The sequence below is a fragment of the Magnolia sinica genome, chromosome 19, assembly GCF_029962835.1.
Source record: "Magnolia sinica isolate HGM2019 chromosome 19, MsV1, whole genome shotgun sequence".
Classification (NCBI taxonomy): domain Eukaryota; kingdom Viridiplantae; phylum Streptophyta; class Magnoliopsida; order Magnoliales; family Magnoliaceae; genus Magnolia; species Magnolia sinica.
In genome coordinates this window covers 12136495-12149506 of record NC_080591.1, presented here as the reverse complement: position 1 = coordinate 12149506, position 13012 = coordinate 12136495, and the positions used below count along the sequence as shown (strand labels likewise).

The window sequence follows — 13012 nt, the reverse complement described above, 5'->3', positions numbered from 1 at the left end:
TAATTTGATTACAATTGAGAAATTGTTACTATTGGATTATCACTACTTATAAGATAGATTAACTAAGATAAAAAGATAGATATAATTCATTTTTTGGATTTGATAGTATTTTGCTTCACTAATTTTTCTAATATATTATTCTTCTAATGTTATTATTATTGTTTTTTGGATGATTACGGGAACTTAGGCGCCGTTCTCTTGTTACATTTTTCATTTTTCATAAAAACTGTAAAAAACAAAAAATAAAAATAAAAATTTATGAAGAAAAAAAATTAAGAATAGAAGAAATTACTGAAAATATGTTATTTGGTGCCCATTTGGTTACCACCAAATAAGATACTTTTTCTACTTACATAAGTCGACACGTAACCTATTTCAAATAAGTTTGGTTTATGATTAGTTGTAAGTAATTTTTGTTATTTAAAAGTACTTAATTACTTTAGCTTATTTTATTTTTAACTTTTTAACTTTTCATATTATTCACCGAACTTACTTATTTTCTTAATAAACAGAAATTAAGATAAAACTACTTGCGGCATAAGCAACTTAAGATCCAGGCATAACGAATGGATGGATGAGATCACACACGGGTCACAGTTTGACACATGATGGTGTAAATTGGCGTGTGGCCCAAGTGTGTCTTGGATTAGACTGTCCCTTCATCCTGGAAGGGCTCACCTGCTGCATGGTTTGGATGACATAACTCTCCGGTGAGCCCCATATAGCATTTGAAAAGTTTCCGCGGTGTATTTCCATGCAAGTGGCGTGGCTCATTTTAGTTATAGAACGGGCTGATTTTTGGCCCCAAGGATTAGAATCGAGGTCCTCACCTGATGGACGGAGTGGATCTCAAGTACACAAGACAGTGGCCCCACCGAATAGCTACGCTTGGCTGGCCTGTGGGGGAGAATTCAGAATTCCTGTCTTCAATCAGACGCGTCTGTTCATAACATTCCCAAGTCCAATATTTCGCGATAAAATGCCTTACTTTCAAAATCTTAGCCATTATTGGCTGTGAAAAGTTTTGATACTCTGGCACAGAACGATGGATTATACGCAGGCACTTGAAAACTACTTCGAAATTACGGAAGTAGCATTTATTAAGTCTAATCAAACTGTCCAAAAGTTACACTTATCTGATTATCTTCCCATCAGATTGGTGGACGTTTATTAGACAGTTAAATATGAAAAAATATTCAATGGTTCTATTTCAACAAACAAGTGTCCATGAATCAAAGATTAGTGTTATCTAAACAACCTAATTTTTGGAATTTAATTTATTAATAGTGACTTTCACAATTTAGACGGTTTATTTTCAGCTAAAATAGGTCAAGTGTACTACTTCTGAGTGCCTGCGTATCAAGCGTCATGCGCTGCCCGACTATCAAATAATTCCGAGTTATACGATGCTCAGGCTGCGTACAAACTTTATACGCAGTCACTAAGAAGGGGCTATGTGGGGTCCTTATTGATGTCCGTGACAAATCCACTCCGTCCATCTGATTTTAAAGACCACGATACTGCAGGGTTCTAAAAATCAGGCAGATCCAAAACTCATATGGTCCATACAGACTAAACAGCGGGGATTGAACGACTGTTGGTGAAGGAAGTTTTGTATAAACATAATATTTATTCCTACAGTTTATCTGAGTGGTAATAATCCTGTTAACGGTTTTGATAGCATATAAGCATCATGGTCAGCTCTAGAAAGGTTTCAACGGTAGACGTTGCTATTCCCACTGTTTTGTTGGTGTCGCCCACCTGAGTATTGTGTCTTCCTGATTTTTAGAATCCTTTTATCGTGGTCTTTCAAAACAGATGGACGGAGTGTATTTGGGACAGATATCTCTGTGGACCCCACACAGCTCCAGGCACAGAGATATCTATGTGACCGAGGTCACAGACTCACAGGCAATCCGCTCTCCACTCAGAAACTGTACACGTGGAATATATTGACAGCTACTGTCTTCAAGTAAACAGTCCCAAGATAAGATTGGCAGAACAAACCCAATCTCTGATCCGGGGATTCTTGTTTGTGGAAATAGAACCGTTGGATTTTATCTTTTTTATTTTTAACCGTTCAATAAATATCCACAAATCCGATATTCAGATAATCAAATTAGCTCAATTGTTGGTTCATGATACACCTAAACTACTTAACACAATTCGTACGGTTTGATTGGACTATTTTTATGCCACGTATGCAATTTCTACGGAATATCTATGCCAGAGTATTAAAGTTTTTATCTCCTTCTCAGCTTAGTTTCTATCATTCTAGCTTCTTCACAAAACCAACCGCAACCACTCTCTGCTGTGGTTAAAACCACCCACATGCATTCCGCACAAGAATTCCACCAGAGATTGAGCAGAGATTCCATCCAAACACTCCTCCCTCAGTTGGGTTTCTTGCATTTCTCCGCAACGATCTCTTCCAACGGTCATATTCCATTTTGAAACCTCACCCATGGTTTTTCTCTCCCTCTTTTGCATGGTTTTTCTCTTCTCCATCTCCAACCCTCCTGCACTCTGCTTGAATCAGGAAGGCTTGGCTCTTCTCTCATTCAAGACATTAATCCAAGAAGACCCAGAAGCTTCCTTAAGCAATTGGAATTTTTCCGACGAGAATCCATGTTCATGGAATGGAATAACATGCAAGGATTTCAAGGTAATTTCTATCAGCATTCCCCAAAAAAGGCTATTGGGTTTTCTTCCTTCTGTTCTTGGGTCTCTTTCTAACCTCAGACACATCAATCTGAGGAGTAACAAGCTCCATGGAAGCTTGCCCGCCGAGCTTTTTGATGGCCAGAGCTCCCAAAGCTTGGTGTTTCCTACTGGTGTTGGGAAGCTCAGTTACCTCCAAACATTAGATCTATCGGAGAATTTCTTCAACGGTTCAATACCCATTTCGATACTCCAATGCAGGAAGCTGAAGACCCTTGATCTTAGTCACAACAACTTCACGGGTCCTCTGCCTGTTGGCTTGGGCTCTAGTTTAATTGTGTTGGAAAAACTCGATCTTTCATATAATCAGTTGAATGGGTCTGTTCCAAGCGATTTCGGTAATCTGTCGAGTCTTCAAGGAACAGTCGATCTTTCACACAATCTATTCTCTGGCCCAATCCCAGCAGGCCTTGGGAACCTACCGGAGAAGGTCTATATCGATCTCACATACAACAATCTCAGTGGGCCCATACCGCAGAGTGGGGCATTGGTGAATAGAGGCCCCACAGCATTTGTTGGGAACCTGGGGTTATGCGGCCCTCCATTGAAGAACCCATGTTCGTCCTACAGGAATCCAGGTATTCCAACCACATTACCCTATATACCAAAGAATCAGCTGCCTGTGATATCAGATGATAATAGCAGAGGTGATAGTAGCAAGGGCAGAAGAAGCTTGAGTACAGATGCAGTGATTGCAATTGTCATGAGTGACATCGTTGGGATCGGTCTTATTGCTTTGGTGTTGCTTTCATGTTACTGGAGAGCAATTCGTCGTAACGGTAAGGATGAGGGTGGTGATTCTGAGAAGGGGAAAACAGGGCAGAAGGCGTGTTCTTGTTTTAGAAAAGACCTGTCGGAGGCCATATCAGAGAATGTTGAGCAGCTCGACCTTGTACCATTGGATTCACATTTGGGTTTCGATTTGGATGAGCTTCTAAAATCACCTGCTTTTGTTTTGGGCAAGAGCAGAATCGGGATCATGTATAAAGTTGTTCTTGATGATGGTCGCACCCTGGCGGTGAGGAGATTGGGGGAAGGAGGTTCGCAAAGGTTCAAAGAGTTCCGGGCGGAAGTAGAAACAATTGGGAAGGTCAGGCACCCGAATATCGTGACGCTTAGAGCTTATTACTGGTCTGCTGATGAGAAGCTGATAGTCTATGATTACATGACCAACGGCAACCTCGCTGCTGCAATTCATGGTAAGTAATTAAACTTTTTGTTTTGGATGTACGGTTTGGATTGGAAATTCGGTAATTGCTTTCACTATCTTTTGGATCCTACCAATCGAACTCCTGAGAAATGGATTCCATCAGTGATGGGCTGAATGTGTTAAGGTCATGGGAAAGGGTGGGATTTCATTAGAGAGGGCTGATAGAGTACGGTGAATTAATCCCTTTATCTCATAGCCCACGCCCCACAACGGATGGGTTAGGACCGCGGCCAAACTCCCCTCATGGGCCCACTTCACATGGATGGGGCCCGTCTCACATGAGCTACCCACCCCGAGTATGCCCCTCATCCCACAGGCCACACTACTCGAGCCCGGTATGAAAATGTCCTTGCATTAATTTCGGATCCATCGTGCCAATTTTGCACGTGTCATGTACTTGAACTTTATTGCACACCCGTATGTTCTTAGCAAAGCTCTAAGATTCCAGTTTGTAAGGGATGAAAGGTCCCTAACAACTATCTTACAGTATCCAAACACAAAAACTTGATTCCTGAGAATAGCTTTTCTAACACATAGAGAATAGGTTTCCTAGCACCCAAACACCATAGACAAAATCACTTGTACTAGAAATTTGTTTCCTAGAAACATATTCACAATTCCTTTTAAGATTCCAGGGAGCCAAACAACCCCTAAAGGATGGTAAATGGCCAAAGTGTGGTAGCCACCTCCATTCATAACAGGGGATTTCCCCCCAAATTGCAATTACCTCTGTTGAAAGTTGGACTTGAAAAGCGTGAAATTACAATTAACAACATGATTGCCATGAACTAAAATGATGCCTGCCAGCCAGCCCCCACTCTGGTCATTTCCCACGATTGAATTTCAGGTAAGTTCAGTTGAGCATTGAAACACACTCTATAACTCTAATTGCTCCATAGAAAGGATGATCCGAAGGTGGGGTTTAACTGAAAGTGATTTTTTTTTTCAAACTAATCTTTCTTCATTGATGTAGAGAATATCACGATGTTTTTATGTTACGTTTGGATGCTTAATTTAAATGAATTGCATTTGTTTATTGTTCATTAAATCGTTATAGAGGAAATGACCAAAGTGGGGGGTGACACCTTCTTAATTCGTAATGATAATCAAACCACTAATTGCAGTTCTTTGCATTTCAAGTTGCACTGGTAACATGATTACTTGCAACTTGAGGGCTAGTTCCTCATTACGAATGGAGAGGGGGGTGGTGCTACTTTGCACTTTTTCCTCTTTATCGAATTGAATTATTGCAAATCAGTTCTATTGAACATCCAAACACAGCCTCATATACTCTATTTTTTTTTTAGTGAAACATGAATATAATACCATATGTCTGAAATGAATGCTTGATATTTATTTGATTTTCTAGCCATCTTCCATCTGAGTTTCTTTGCTTTCATCCTTTCTTAGTTTTATTTTTTGTTGGTTGTCTGATTTCAGGAAAGGCTGGGATGGCGTCCTTTTCGCCCATGCCATGGCTTGTCCGACTGGAAATCATGAAAGGAATAGCAAAGGGATTGGCTTATTTGCATGAATTCAGCCCGAAGAAATATGTTCATGGAGATCTGAAATCCACTAACATACTCTTGGGACCAAACATGGAACCACACATATCTGATTTCGGACTGGGCCGGCTTGCGAAGATAGCTGGAGAATCTCCAGCTCAATCCAATCGGATTTCTGCTGAGAAATGGCCTACTCAACCATTGGAAGTCTCTGTGAAATCACCCACGAAGCTCGAACATTGTTATCAAGCCCCTGAAGCACTGAAACTTCTAAAACCATCACAGAAATGGGATGTGTACTCATTTGGGGTGATTTTACTTGAACTAATATCCGGACGATCGCCAACGGTTGTTTTGGGCACTCCAGATATGGATTTAGTAACATGGGTTCGAACCCATATCGAGGAAAAGAAGCCGCTTTCAGAAGTTTTAGACCCTTGTTTGACTCAGGAACTGGATAGTGAAGAAGAGAGGGTTTCTGTGACGAAAATCGCTCTTTCTTGTGTTCATGCCAATGCAGAAAGAAGACCGTCGATGCGGCATGTTTCAGATGCTTTGGATGGGTTAAGCACCAATAGCCAAGAAAGATCCATGGAATGATCGAGCTTGAAGTTTGAGATCAACAGCCTAACTGCTGCCTTTTCGACAGATCGGTGGCCTACTCTCAGCATAATCCAAGCTTTTAAACCATTGAAAGAGCTCCCACAATGTTGTAAGTAATGCATTCTTCTTACAAGCATCAGTCAGCTTTGCTAAGCCCACACACTTTCATGATAGTTCCTAGTGGTGAATTAGGTGGACCCCACTGCATAGATGACCTGGCCTGAAAATGAGGCTGATCAACTCATGTATGATGATTGATAGCAATGGGCGGTTCGTATAAAAATTTTCAGTGGCCCACATTCAATGCACACAGTTGGCCACAACTCAACATTTAATTTTTTGGCCAGATCATCAACAGGTGGGGCAAACCCGAGTATGATTAGAGGTTTGTGTGGGCTTAATGAAACTATTGCATCAATAGAGCTAATTGTTTCTGTGGTGTTAAGTGAAGCATGTGTTCTCTAGCTTAGCTTGTTTTTCTGTTGTGGTAGACATTAGAGATAAAGCTCTTCAGTGCAAGCTGTTTGTCTGTGTTCTTCTTATCTTGAGCTTTTAGATTGTGTGGGAATTGTAGTGGCCAAAGTAATCAATGGATATGATTTGTCTACTCTACCGTTTGATAGCTTGTTGAATTTTGGAAGAAAAAAAAAGGATGTTTGTTCACATGCGGAATAAAATGGCAACACGGCCAGTGTGTTGGACATCTGAAATGGCCACACATCACATGGACAGTTAGTGAATTGGCCAATTGTCCACATTCATCATAGGCATGTGACTTGCCTGATTAGTGGATGGCCATCTTCATGGTGGGGACCACCTTATGCACTGCTCAGCACGCTTTCCAGGTTACACGTGCAATAGAGCTGTGTTGGGGTTGCAAATGTCATGGTTGGATTTCTGTGTCCACATGCGGATTGCAATGAGTAAAAGGCCGAAAAGAAAATAGAAAGAAAGAAAAAGAAAAAGAAAGAAAGGAGTTTTTAGGTGGTGGTTGTTTAAATCGAACAGGATTGGGTCCTACCAAGTCTGAGTCGACTTGGACAAGTCTTAAAACCATGGAAGACAATCCATGTCCACTGTTTCTTGGCAACTCGTGTGCAGGTACATAGCTCTAACACTAAACCAGTGGCTGGATAGTCATGCAGGGAACTTAAAAGGGGTGTGCATGGAGCAACGATTTTAGACTTACCTACTCAAGCGGACTCAGTCAGTCTTGAGTTGAGTCGTGAGTCAAGCCCTGTCACCCATGTTTTCAATGCCGACTCGTAAGACATGCCATAAATGCATTCTTAACACGGCTTGACTAAAAGAAGCCTAAACAAAGCGGAAGTAATCCATAGAATCAAATCCAATCCTATGTGGGGCACGATGTGACTGGTTCCAGGCTTGTGCTGTTTGAAGAAATTCATTCAGATAAGGAAAATTTGTTGTTCAAATTGTGGATCGTAAAGCAGTCGTGGCTTGTAATTTGGGCATCTTCATGAAATGCACAATCTATCGATCCTTTGTGTGACAATGCTTTCGGGGCTAAGCGGCGTGTTATGTCAGCTGAATTCAACACTAATTTTAGGAAAAATTACTTTTTAAAAAATAATTATATTTTCTTTGTATCTCTTTATTCTTGCAGTTATAAGATTTCTGTATTTTTAAAAGTAGTTTGTAATAATGTGAGGTGTGTTTCAATAATATTTATTTGGACATTTTTATTTTTGATAAATTAAGCATGTGAGAGAGATTTTTACTATTTTAGTTAATTTCAAATTAAAGTTTTGAGGTTTTTTTTTTTAAAAAAAATAAAAATAAATTATTAGTAGTATTATTGAGAAATCATCCAAACATTATTCAATAAAAATTACCCGAGTTATCTATTGTAATTCTTGTAAACCCAAGAACTACTCTTGTGGATTCAAGGCAGTGATCTTGTTATGAAGATGTTTCCTGCTCTTCCTTGCGTCAGGTGCCAAACTGACTCAGACTCATTTGAGTCCGAGTCAACCTGGACAACTCTGCATTCGATTCAAACGGGCTCTCTCAATCGGGGTAAGCATGCAGTGCAGGTGTGGTCCATCTGCGTGCATGTGGGCAGGGGAGCACAGTTCGTGTGCAAACCACCACACACAACAAGTCATACGGCGTCCTGGTGAGTCACCCATGTGAGATTTCCCCATAGACATATCTTTTCTAGATTTTGTTTCTTTGCATTTCCATGTGAGGACAGTTTTCTCTCATGTATGGAAGCAGCCTTCCCTTTCTTGGGTATTTTATTGCATCCTTTCCCTTCTTGTTGTTTTTTTATTAAGGGTCCTCTAGGCCCACAAACCTGTCGATACCAGCTCATCCACGTGTCTGCATGTTTGCAAAATCCAAGCCGTCCATTGGGCGGATGTGCCCTGTTCTGAGAATCAGGCAGTTGCAATCACCGGCTGCAGATTATTAGCCCACTGTTTTCTAAGCCATCCTCCATTGGCCCACCCCACCAGCTTGATTTCTGGGTCAGGTTGTATCAACATCGTGGGTCCACTAGATGATTTTGGTACGTGTGGGTAAGCTGGGACCCACATACCTGTGGTTTTTATATCTGAATATCATCGTCGTCATCGTCATCCTAGCCTTGTCCAGCTAATTTGGCTTAGCTAAGTCAGAATAAGAATTCCTTTGATCGTCTGGCAAAGGTTCAACCACCGTCTTCTGTCACATGTACCTATGAATAGTGAGTCTTTCAGCTGCATCTTGCATTCAGTACATGCAGGGCTATCTTTAAGCGATCTGCACCACCCATTATATGTAATCTCCACTTAAGGCTCAATATAAATCACAATTACACTAGAATGAAGGTGATTTGTTAACTTGTAAATGGAAAGACTCGTTTGGAAACTTATATTTAAAATACAGTAGAATGTAAATCATAATTACATAAGAATTAAGGTGATTTTGAATTCTTAGATGTATTTGTCAATTTGTAATTGAAATGCATTAGAATCCAAAAATTATATAAGCCCATTGAAATACATTCTTTGATACTAAAAATAAATAAATTATAAACCTTATATAAGCCATAAATGTAAAAATCATGGATTCACAAACCAGCAACTCATTAACATCTTTTATTCATATTATGAACTTTAGATAGGCCACAAAAGTTTTGAATCAAGCCGATATTTATATTTTCCCTTCATACATGTCTATGTGATCTTATGAACAGGTTTGAATGACAAATGAACATCAATGTGGGCCCTAGGAAGGTTTCAACGGTGGAAATCATTATTTTCACTGTTTCCTGTGGTGTGGTCCACTTGGGCTTTAGATATGCTTCAATTTTGGTTTCAACCTTTAAAATGAGTTGGAAAAACAGATGAACGGTGTGGATAAACCACATACATTCACAATGGGCCCAACAGAGTTTACTCAATACGATTTTATGATAGCGTACGCAATCCGATTCAAAAAAGGTGATATTTCAAAACACAGACTTGTGTATTTCAAATTCCATCAATTCCATTTTTTATATCTCCAAAAACTGACCCGCTGCCAGGAATCCATTCACCACGAATGCATCTAAAAGGAAGCTGCCAAACGGCCTGTTAGGAAATATTGGTAATTGAGTGTTAGTCCGAATGACTACGGTTTGGAATATAAAACTTTGATACTCTGGCACAGTGCGATGGACAATACGCATACATTGCATGAAAGTTAGTCAAATCAGACTGTCCAAATTGTGGCTTGGTATAAATGTATCGTGAAAAAATAAAGAGGCTCATTTAATCTTCTGACTATCAGTTCGGTGAACAATTATTAGATGGTTAAAAATGAAAAACATCCAACGGTCCTATTTTAACAAACAAGTGTCAGTAAATCAGAGATTATTGTTGTTAAACCAACTTGATGTTGAGAGTATAACTTATATGCATTACGTTCCATAATTTAGTTGGTTTAATTTGAGTTAATGTGTGTACTGATTTCTTAGGGCCTGCGTATCACGGGTCATACGCAGCTCGAGTATCAAATACCTCCCTCAAAACGGGAATGCAACGGGCAAAGTCAATGCAGTTGGTGCCTGGGTTTGCAGAGATGGTACATTAGCTTGTGAAATCATCCAAAAGGGCTTGTTGGTGCTCTGCAGCCGTTTAACCTTTTCCCTCTGTGAAATGAAAAGAACTTTGATGCTCTGCCAGAGCGTGAAGGATGATACACAGGCACTTATAGTTATACTTGGAAATTGCCTACGCGGCATATGAATAATAGAAATTAAAATGTCCAAATCAAGGGTCCCAGTTGCCATTTGTTGGGTGGTAGAAAATGAAAAATATTCATATATTCTATTTCAACAAACGTTTCTTAATAAGGGTATGGATTGCTCAACTGATCTGAGGCTGTGATTCCGCGACAGCAGCTTCCATAATTTGGGCAGTTTAATTGGAGTTAATGCATGCCACGTGTATGATCTTTAAGTGCCTACGTATCAAGCATCATTCACTTACGAGAGTATCAAATAACTACACAGTGGAACTATCACGAGAACTGAATCAACTGATCACCGACAGAGCCGTACCACAACTTGTTATGATGTACCATCACTGGTAATGTACGTTCGTGCTTTAAAAGCCATGTGTGCCACCACGATGTATGTGTTTTATCGACTCCTTCCTCGGTTTTGCCAAATAAACGAGCAGATCCGTATCTCATGGACACGGACTAAGGGTGTACACCGATTCTAATAGAGTCGAGCTGGCCTCCACTCAATTGGGCTCGGCCACCAGCTGACCCATCTCGAACTCAGCTCAGGCAGTTCGAGTGAGTTCGAGCTAAAATTGAGCCTCTGCAGCATTTTCACCAACGTATAGGCACTTTCAATTTCTCAATCTATGTGAAATAGCAATAATTATTTACAAGTATTTCATCAAACACCTTATACCTAACATCAAAATTTTTTAAAATAAAAGGATATTGCCACTAGCTGACATTTCGTTGAGTCATTTCATTAAACACTCGGTGAGCAACTCCAAGGAAAGAGCCGGTAAAACACATACATCATGGTGGGCACACATGGCTGTAGAAGCAAGAATGTACATTACCAGTGATTGTACATCATAACAAGTTGTGGTACGGCTCTGTTGGTGATCAGTTGGTTCAGTTCTTGTGATAGTTCCACTGTGTAGTTATTTGATACTCTCAAAGTGTACGATGCTTGATACGTAGGCACTTAAAGATCATACACGTGGCATGCATTAACTCCAATTAAACTGCCCAAATTATGAAAGCCACTGTCGCTGACTCACAGCATCAAAATCAGATCAGTTGAGCAATCCATACCCTTATTAAGAAACGTTTGTTGAAATAGAACATATGAATATTTTTCATTTTCTACCACCCAACAAATGGCAACAGGGACCCATGATTTGGACATTTTAATTTCTATTATTCATATGCCGCGTAGGCAATTTCCAAGTATAACTATAAGGGCGTGTTTGGCCGGACCAATCCCATGATATTAGGAGGTATGGGATCGGTTTTAAGGTAATGATGGCAGAGTCACTGGATGGTTGGGCATCCATTGGGATTTTCATATCCCAATACCAAAAGATCTGTCTGTTGGATTACAACTGCCATCTTGGGATCACGTTAGAGATAGTGTTTGGATTGACATGGGATTGGATTTGAATCCAACTGATCCCATGGGAAGCACGTTTGGAGCTTTGAGTTTTACCGTACGGGATTGGAGAATGCAAGCGCTGATTAGGAACGATGCGCTGACCCAAATTGCATTGCCTACCATACCCAATCCAAACCGTCCGCTACTAGTGGCCGGTTCTCTGTGGGACCCACAACAGCCTCCTGTGTCATCCGAACCCTCCATATGGGGTTTTGTATCATCCAAACCGTCCACAATGATGTCGATGGGGTTAAAAGCAGTATATGACCCGCACCTTGTTGCGTGCGTACACTGGTTTACATGACATCTCATTTTCATCTTCTGGGTCACGCCATAATGCACCAGAATTCTGTTTTATTGCAACCCGGTCTTCATCTTAGCCATACACAACATGCTCTGATTCCCTTTATGCATACGTGTGGATGTTTACAGAATCAGTCCACTTGGGGCGTTCTGATATCAGGTAATAATGTATGACCTACTATGACTATACCATCTCATGAAATCATCCAAATTTAAAGAGTTGTTCAAAGTATTAGTGTCACACAAAACATACCCAAGAATTTATAATTTAATCATAATATACAATGCGAAAAAAACAACCATTACTCCAATCAAGAGTTCCAATAATCTATCTGCGGCTGAAGGGGGGAGATCATCAGTAGACGTGGGCCTCAACATAGTGGCCCGGGATGTCCGGTGGATAGACAGCATAGCCGAATGATGGACATCAACTGCGTCCACTAATCTTCCCACTTCTCCCAAGCGAGCGCCACATCCATGTGTCAGCGGTGCAGTTGCCAGACCGAAAAAACTGTCCCAGTATGCCGTTGCATCTCTCCAATTCTTAAACGCTCGATGGCGGCTCCCACTGAATCCCTTAACCTCGACTCGCGCATCATCCCATGTAAGATAAATACCTGGTCGACGGCCAACTAGGACAACACAGTATTTTTCCTTCGCTATCTGCAAAAAGAGGTCCAGTATCGCAATGAATAGCAAGAAATTAAACCTCATATGTTTGTACATGTATACACAGAGATAAAGCGGTGACATCCACGTTGCAATGAAAAGTATACAATATATTAAAACCATTTGTAGACGAAAATATGGGAGCGTACCTTCTCTTCTTACGATGTGTGTGGTCTAGTTATACAACAAAAGCAAATACCCAAGAGTTAGATTAAATAATTACATATCAAGTAGAATGAGCCATCCTGGGTCCAAGGCCAGTGTATACCAGTGGCCCTAGAAGATATGTGGAATCCAAAATTATAAGCAATATAAAGAAGATATGTGGAAGTTATTACATGCCCCCCCCCC

At 40.5% G+C, this 13012-nt stretch overlaps 1 protein-coding gene across 1 annotated transcript; it reads left to right on the top strand.

The window, feature by feature from the left end:
- The first annotated feature begins 2284 nt into the window (after positions 1–2284).
- LOC131235106 (receptor protein kinase-like protein ZAR1) lies at positions 2285–6646 on the top strand. Its single transcript, XM_058232234.1, has 2 exons — positions 2285–3920; positions 5372–6646. Exons 1-2 carry the CDS (start codon positions 2465–2467, stop codon positions 6034–6036), a joined length of 2121 nt encoding a protein of 706 aa, XP_058088217.1. The 5' UTR covers positions 2285–2464; the 3' UTR covers positions 6037–6646.
- Positions 6647–13012: the final 6366 nt, after the last annotated feature.

Bases quoted from the DNA above. Each gene is read 5' to 3' on its own strand.
- LOC131235106 (XM_058232234.1), top strand. From the start codon at position 2,465: ATGGTTTTTCTCTCCCTCTTTTGCATGGTTTTTCTCTTCTCCATCTCC. The intron at 3,921-5,371 runs GTAAGTAATTAA...GTCTGATTTCAG, and splicing joins CCTCGCTGCTGCAATTCATG to GAAAGGCTGGGATGGCGTCC.